This window comes from Nestor notabilis, unplaced genomic scaffold, assembly GCF_000696875.1.
Source record: "Nestor notabilis isolate BGI_N333 unplaced genomic scaffold, ASM69687v1 scaffold28834, whole genome shotgun sequence".
Lineage (NCBI taxonomy): Eukaryota > Metazoa > Chordata > Aves > Psittaciformes > Psittacidae > Nestor > Nestor notabilis.
In genome coordinates, this window is record NW_009924752.1 from 7203 (window position 1) to 15279 (window position 8077).

Below are 8077 nucleotides of genomic sequence, written 5' to 3' on the forward strand. Positions count from 1 at the left end.
GGGCACAATGGGGAGGAAGCTGGTGAATTCCCAGTTGCTTCTTAAGCATGCTTCTAGTTGTCTCGTGCTTGCAGCTGTCTCTTCGTTGAAGCTCTTGCTTTAGGTATGAGCACTTGTCAGTACTAGATTGCCTAAACGTCTGCCTTTGTTGATTTTCCCACCTTGCAGTTCTGCAGCTGTTCTGCAGCTCCCCCAAAGCAGCACTGAGGTATGCGGCCGTCCGAACCCTCAACAAGGTAGGACCTGTGACAGGTTCCCATGTGCAGGGAGGTGCAGAACCCAGAGGAGAAGGGGGGGCAGATTCTGAGATGATTCTGCGTAAGCTGCAGCTGTACATGTCATTGCTTTCAGAGTGGAATAAAACCTCAAAGAACACTTTACAGAAGGAGGCAGGCAGTCACTGTCACAGGTCTCTCTGAGAGTGTCACTGGTCTTACGTGTTACTGCTTTCCCTTCTGAGCTGCCCGTGGTGAAGGAGCTCCTTGTAAAACAGGGATCAAACCTTGATGCTGCTTCTTGCCTGCTCTGTGACAATCTTTGCTGCAGCTTTTCCTTTGACCCCATAAGCTCTAAAGAAGAAATAGACAGACTGTCAGTGTCTGTAACTGCTGTGCTTCCGCCCACCGAGCTGTTCTGCACAGCGAGGCTCACTCAGTTTTTGTGGGAAGTTCAGAGCTTTCTTTTCATAATATGTAGAGGAGAACAAGTTAAAAATAGTAAAAGGTTGTTTATTACTGTTGCTTCTCTTGCAGCAAGAGATGCAGTTCTGCAGGAAGAAATAGCTGGTTACTTTAACCTCAGATTAGTTGTTTGTCTGAGATGATCCTCACATACAGTCTGTAGCATTTATTTTCCAGCAAGGAGTGAAAGCCTATAAAGATTTGATGCGTTTTGCCAGCTGAGCCTTTTGCATCTATTGAGTGATTTCCACTACTCCTTCTCTGCTCTAGGTGGCCATGAAGCACCCATCTGCAGTGACTGCCTGTAACCTGGACCTGGAGAACCTTGTGACAGACTCCAACCGCAGCATTGCCACCCTGGCCATCACCACGCTGCTGAAGACTGGCAGCGAGAGCAGCATCGACCGGCTCATGAAGCAGATCTCCTCCTTCATGTCAGAGATCTCAGATGAGTTCAAGGTAAGGCAGGAGGAGGGACATGCAGATTCCTGAAGAAGCCCCTTAGTACTTGTCCATGTTTGTGCACCCTGGAACATGCATGAAGCTGCTGCCAGGAGCTGCAGAGTGTTTGCAGGGAAGAGAAAGAATCTGAGGCTATCGGCCTAAGCCATGCCTTGGTCACACAGCACCCAGCTCCAGAGCCACATGATCACTTCTGGGGAAAGCCCTTTGAGAATTAAATATCTTTTTCTTCTTTCCTGCGGGTGTGGGCTTTTGGTAGGGGCTGCCCTGTGCATAAAGGTCAATCTCTTCCAGTCCCTAGGATTTTACCCCCTGGGACTGCATTTGTTGGATAAGTAAGGGCAAAAACATCATTTCTAGGCTGGGGACCAGCACAAAATTGACACAATTCAGCTGTTTTCCTGCCTGGTGAGACAGAATCCCTTTTCCCTTGCCCCCCTTTGCTGCAGGTGGTAGTGGTGCAGGCCATCAACGCGCTGTGCCAGAAGTACCCTCGCAAGCATGCTGTCCTCATGAACTTCCTCTTCACTATGCTTCGGGAAGAGGTACGTGTGCAGGACAGCTGCTCTGTGCTCCTGGTTTGTGTGTGTGAACTGCAGGAGTGCACAGGGGCCCTGTGAGAGCCCAGCTTTTGCTGCACAGCACTCAGTAAGAGCCTCTCTGAAGGCTTGCAGCTAACTTGCAGCAGTGGCCAGCTGTGCACCATGGTCCTGTGCACAGGCATAGCTGTACTGTGGTTTTCATTCTTTGATTTTTCTGGGGGTTATTAACTCTCAAAGCAAATGCAGCCAGCAGCAGATCTGTTGGCAGCCCGTGTCTGTTCCACATCCGAACCAGCTTTCTTTTATACTTTGACAGCAAATTCCAAGAAGTTTTGTCTTGTACACAAAGATCTGAAAGCAACCTATTTATTGATGACATGGGAGCACTTTTGTTCTGTTTTCTGTGCTGTGGCAGTGGAGGGATCACGAGGACCTACAACCATTCTCTGCATTCAGTCAGACATAAATGGCAGAAAGGCAGCTTTGCAGAGGTTTGCTGAGGCTGTTTCTAACCCAGCTAACGTGCCTGGAGCACAGCTGGCACCACTGCCTGCTCTGACATCACTTCTGCCAATTACAGCCTCTTGTTTGGGAGCAAACTGGAGCATCTTGTTTGCTCCTGTGAAAAATGTACCATTCGCCTTTCCCAGATTTTCTGTGGGTGGATGGTATCATTCTGAACATGGCTCCTCAGTTCAAACCATTCTGTTTTAAAGCTTTTTTTAAATCCAAAGTAGCTCCAGAAAGATCCCCAATGCCCAGCACTGTGATTGGCAGAGGACAGTGTGCAGTTTAATCCCCTGGTGTGTATTGAGGACACTGGTAAATACTGTCTGAAGATAACGGAGCATTAACACACGTTGGGGTAGGGCTGTGCTGGGAAGGGATTGCTTGCCTGTCTTCCCACATTGATGGGGCTGTTTGCTGGGTCCTGCAGTGGCAGGTATGATCCTTAATATATTTCTCTCATGATTCATCCTCAGATGTCTGGTGGTTTTTTCTCCTCCCATATGGCTGATTTTATGCACTGATTATAGCAGCAGAGGATTTTGAAGGAGGTATTAGGTGGATGGATTCTTTTACTCTCTTTAGGACTTGTTTTTCTTCACTGCAGCCATTCTGGCAGGAGCTGGCAAGAGAGCTTGAATATTAGCTGAATACACCTCTGGGTGTAAATGGGGTCAGAAGTGGGGACAGTATCACTGCCCTTATTTCAAACACAGTAGCAGCACTGAGTGTGAGGCACCTATTGAAGGAAATGCTTTCCTGCCTGCTCAGTTCAGAGTCTCTCAAATACTCCTGAGATTTCCAGCTGAGCAGTTCCCTCTTGCTCCTTAGGGTGGCTTTGAGTACAAGCGAGCCATCGTGGACTGCATCATTAGCATCATTGAGGAGAACTCAGAGAGCAAGGAGACAGGCCTGTCTCACCTCTGCGAGTTCATCGAGGACTGCGAGTTCACAGTGCTGGCCACACGTATCCTGCACCTCCTGGGGCAGGAAGGGCCCAAAACCAACAACCCCTCCAAATACATCCGCTTCATCTACAACAGGGTTGTCCTGGAGCATGAGGAAGTGCGGGCAGGTAAGAGGCAGATGGGAAAGCTATCTGCCCTATGATGGGCCTTAGGGAAATGCAGTGTGTGAATCCTCTGATTCGAGGACTGTGATTTGCTCTAGTCCTGAGCAGATCTTTTTACACAGCAGCGGTGTGATGGAAGAGGTGGCCTGCAGCTGAGAGTGGGGAAGGAGATGCAGTGACTCTGAAACCAGACAGGGAGGTTTGCGGGCACTTTGCTGTAATACACCTGCCTCTTCTTAGTCGCAGTAATGCGTTACCAGGGCTAGCATCTCTGACATGATATTTGATCAAGGCCAGGAGACCTCAGCTGATTTCTTTGCTTTCTTAAATCCGTTTTCATGACTTGTGCTGCAGGTGCTGTAAGTGCCCTGGCCAAGTTTGGAGCCCAGAATGAGGAGATGTTACCCAGTATCTTGGTGTTACTGAAAAGGTGAGTTGTAGCTTAGAGTTTCTCAAAATCCTGGCTAAAATACCCTGTTCGTTTGAGAGCTTGTTAGCATCCCCATGTATGTCTAGCCTCTTTCAGCTGTGGATCTGAGAAGGTGCAGTGGGTACCTGGGATCCTGGGATGGGATCACTGCTGCATTCAGCACAGTAAAGTGAAATGAAGCCACGTGTGGCATCTGATTGCTGTTCTAATACACTAACCACTAGTAGATTGGTGGTTGTCTCCTATGGCATGTTTTCTTTGGCCCTGTAAAGTGACTTAGTCACCTGGATTCATTCATGTGGACTCTGCTGCCTTGCACTGAAGGAAGTTTTCTACTTTCCCCTCAGGTGTGTGATGGATGATGACAATGAAGTGAGAGACAGAGCCACCTTCTACCTGAATGTTCTGGAGCAGAAGCAGAAAGCCCTCAATGCTGGCTACATCCTGAATGGTAATGCAGGAACTCCTCAAAACAGGACTGCACCTCTTCCCTGGTTTAACAGGTGACACAGAGCTGGCAGTGTCTGTGGTTTTGGTGACCTGTAGGTTCTGTCTGCAGGGTTGACGGTGTCCATCCCTGGCCTGGAGAGGGCTCTGCACCAGTACACCCTGGAGCCCTCCGAGAAACCCTTTGACTTGAAATCCGTTCCTTTGGCAACAGCTCCTGTCATCGAGCAAAGGGCAGGTGAGGAGCAGTCCCTGAATGCTTGTACAGCCTGCTAGTAACTCCCTTGCACTCCAGCCCTTAGACAACAGACTGCATTGGGCTCGTTGGGAACTGCTGAGCTCCATCCTGTTTGAATGTTGTGGGATTACATCTTCTGTGAAGACTGAGGCCAGCAAATCTGGTTGCTCCCACATTAGTGTTTTGGTTTAGTCCAACTGCTAATAATAGTAATAGTTGGTAATCCCCACTGGAGCTGCTGCAGTTCCAAAGGGGTTTAGGAAGCGAAATGTGGGTGTATGGTCCCTAGCAAGATGAGAGATGAGCTCCCTTCCTTTCCTCAGCCAAATCCATCTCCAGACATTTATCTGTTTCCTGATTCAGTTGCTTCTTAGTCTTCACCTGCAAATCTTCTGGGGTTGTTTATGTATTATAGATAAATGTTTTCTTTTTCAGAAAATGCCCCCGTTGCTGTGGTCAAACAGCCAGAGAAGGTGGCAGCAACACGGCAAGAAATATTCCAAGGTAAACTGATGCAAGGCCTCTCCTATGCCTCAGCCCCCTCTTGCTGGGCCTGCCTCAGCCCCTCTGCATCCTTCCCAGCTCCTTTCAGAGTGACTTAGAGTCCCCACTTTTAGTCAACTGTTCCCTCCTGGAGGCGGCGGTGCCTGCAGTCGTGTTCTTTGTCTTGCAATAGATGTGGGCAAAGGATGATTCTGCCTTCTTTTAAGTCCCTGGTGAAGGCTTATGAATGTTTGATGGATAGTTCCTTGCTGCAGTAGCTTCTGGCAGCTTAAACGTGGGCTTTGAAGCTGCTGACACCCTTCTGTGGGGAAGGCAATAGTTCCCACGTTCTTTCTTTCAGAGCAACTGGGGGCGATCCCAGAGTTCCGGGGCCTGGGCCCACTCTTCAAGTCTTCCCCAGAGCCCGTTGCCCTGACAGAGCTGGAGACGGAGTATGTGGTTCGCTGCACCAAGCACACCTTTGTCAGCCACATGGTGTTCCAGGTGGGTGGCTCTGGCACGCAGTGCTCCAAGATCCTTGAAACCAAGCTCCTGCCTGGCTAAAAGCTCCACTGGGACGAAACAGCTCAGGGATGTCTGTGTTCAAAGCCCATCACTGCGATGGGGAGTTCTTAGTTTCTCATCCAGGATGCAGAGCCCTAGAAAAAATGAACTGGGGAGTGTGTGTGTGGCTGGATGGTGTTTACAGCTACAGTCAGATCAAGCACTAGATGGGGCTGTTCTCACTGAGCAGTGGGCAAGGGGAGCTGTGTTCTTTCCTCAGGGTCCCCAGGCATGTGTTTTAGGCATAAAAGAGTGAAGCTTTCTGTGTCTGAGAGGCTGCAAAGGGCACACAAGAAGGGGACGTGGAGGGGGAGAGCTCTTCATCCCTATGTTTTGGTTCAGCCTGTGTAGTGCTGGTGCTTCTTGGCCCTGTCTGTACATCCCTGCTGCTACATGTGAGATGTTAGGAGTGATGTGCCAGCATCTTTGCCTGGGCCTTGGGGAGATGGAGACGCAGGGACTCCTGCACAGCTGTGAGCAGCAGAGTCTTGTCCTTAGCCAGCTCCTTCCTCAAGAGCTCTGAACTGCTTACACAGTCCTCGCAGGGGCTGATCTTTGTGTTGTCCATCCACCAGATGCAGTTGTATGAGGTTAAGTGATGTGTCATTGCAGCCGGAACAAAGTCTAATCAGCAAGTTTAGACTTGCTGAAACTGCCCCTGGTTTGAGCCATGCAAAGGATCATCTGCCCCTCTGCTGTGGGGCACTGTGTCCCTGTAGCATCAAGTGAGAAGATATGGGCAGCACAGCACCCATTGCCATACAGCAAAGAGTTAACTTGGGAATTGCCATCTAGGGAGAAAGGACAAAGTACACTTAGAGGATAAAGCTGGTGAACGGAAACAGGCAGAAGTCTGCCCTCACTGAATCCGTGCTCCTGCCTGGGTTGCAGAGGGCAGCATTGGATAGTTCGTTGAATCAGCTCACTTTGTGTTGTTTCCTTTAAAAAAGAAGTTTTCTGGAGCACTGGAGTTCCCTGCGTGGTTTCGGTTTCTCCCCTAAAGCATTTAAAGGAGGAGCTGTCAGTTGCTCTGTGACTAAGCTGGCCCAGGAGCCCTGTGAGCAGCCGCTGATGTGAGGTGTGCTGCTCAGACAAAGAGCTGGGGTTCAGGAGCTGGCACCATGCTCCCACTGCCTCAAGTGAGTGTCAGAACCACAGCGAGCAGCTTCAAGCCATTGCTGCTCTCCCCTTTCCTCTTCAGTTTGACTGCACCAACACCCTGAACGACCAGATCCTGGAGAATGTCACTGTGCAGATGGAGCCGACGGAGGGCTATGAGGTCATTGGCTATGTCCCTGCCAAAACCCTGGTGTACAACCAGCCAGGAACCTGCTACACACTGGTGGCTCTGTCTGAGGAGGATCCAACAGCAGGTGAGCAGTTTGCCCTCTCTACTTGCCTGACATCCCCCAATCAAGCATACCCTATTGCTCACCCCCACATGTTCTACCTTGCATCCAAGCCAGGTATTTATAGCCCGTGTGTGGGTGCAGCCCTGAGTGATGCTGAGCATGCCTTCTCCTTGCTGCCAGGGGCTGTCAGGCCTCCCTTCTCCTCTCCTGCTTCCCTTGTGCTGCAGTGCTATCAAGTCAGGCTGTGGGAGCTGGCAGATGAGTGTTCAGCTCTCTGCTGAGTTGTCTCCTGTGTACCTTGGCATGTCCTTTAGCTGGTCTGTTATTTGTGTTAGTGTGGGGGGAGCCTGGTACTTGTAAAGTGCTGCAGGTGCCCAGAGGCTCTGAGTAGCAAAAGGGCATTTCAGACAAATTGCTGGAATTCCAGGGATGTCTGTTTGTACTGAATATCCCCTCATTTGTCACTGTCCAGAACATGAACCAGGCCTTGCCAGTGCTTTGGTCTCCCTGGTTTGTATCCTGGGAGTGCTCACCTCTGTGTTGCTGCTGGTCACTCAGCAGTGCCCATCTTTGGGGGCGCGAGTCATGGCTTCCTCTTCTCCGCTGTTCATCAGCTGCTGTGTGCAGTGCAAGCTGCTTTCATTTCAGAGGTGCAGCAACCATCCCTGGATAAGGATCTTGCCTCTTCAGGAGGCACTGGTGGGACATGTTTAGTATTCCCAATACAACTGCAGTAGTAGCACTTGATCTGGGCCTTGAACAGCCATCATGAGCCTGTCTTTATCACTCTTTGCTAGCCTTAATATTACAAATAAATACCTTGTCGTGGAGAGCCAGAAACCATTGGAGAGCCCTCTGGGTCACTGGCTAAGCCTGTGCTGCTGATAGTGATGGGGAGAACCCAGCTCCCCAAATCTCCCAGCCCTGCTGTGCCGCAGGGGAGCACAGGTCTGGTGGTAACTGAGCTTTGCCTTTGCCTCCCCACCTCCAGTGGCCTGTACCTTCAGCTGCATGATGAAGTTCACTGTCAAGGACTGTGATCCAAACACGGGCGAGACTGACGACGAGGGCTACGAGGATGAGTATGTGGTAAGGAGCTGGGCATGAACCTGGTCATCAAAACTACTGCCACTGTCAGGGGCCGTGTTATCCCTGCAAGCAGGGATGTGGGCAGCATCGCATGAAGAGGTTCTTGCTGTCTCTGTGATGTCTGTCCCAGGTGCAGATGTGGGTTTGCTCGTTTGGAATATCCTCACTGTGCAGGATGCCTGTTTTGGGAGGCTATGGTGTGTCCTCTATG

The 8077-nt window shown here is 50.3% G+C and overlaps 1 protein-coding gene across 1 annotated transcript in view; it reads left to right on the top strand.

Annotated features, from left to right (window-relative positions):
* The window catches only part of COPG1 (coatomer protein complex, subunit gamma 1), a gene marked incomplete at both ends in the record, with an annotated part of 12514 nt that extends 4648 nt beyond the window's left edge, over positions 1 to 7866 (top strand). Inside the window, 11 exons of the mRNA XM_010012757.1 lie at positions 169 to 236; positions 951 to 1139; positions 1592 to 1687; positions 3023 to 3266; positions 3618 to 3693; positions 4041 to 4144; positions 4253 to 4378; positions 4814 to 4882; positions 5223 to 5365; positions 6627 to 6798; positions 7769 to 7866. Coding sequence (XP_010011059.1) covers positions 169 to 236; positions 951 to 1139; positions 1592 to 1687; positions 3023 to 3266; positions 3618 to 3693; positions 4041 to 4144; positions 4253 to 4378; positions 4814 to 4882; positions 5223 to 5365; positions 6627 to 6798; positions 7769 to 7866 — 1385 coding nt within the window. The remainder of the gene's footprint in view (positions 1 to 168; positions 237 to 950; positions 1140 to 1591; positions 1688 to 3022; positions 3267 to 3617; positions 3694 to 4040; positions 4145 to 4252; positions 4379 to 4813; positions 4883 to 5222; positions 5366 to 6626; positions 6799 to 7768) is intronic.
* Between the last annotated feature and the right edge of the window lie 211 nt (positions 7867 to 8077).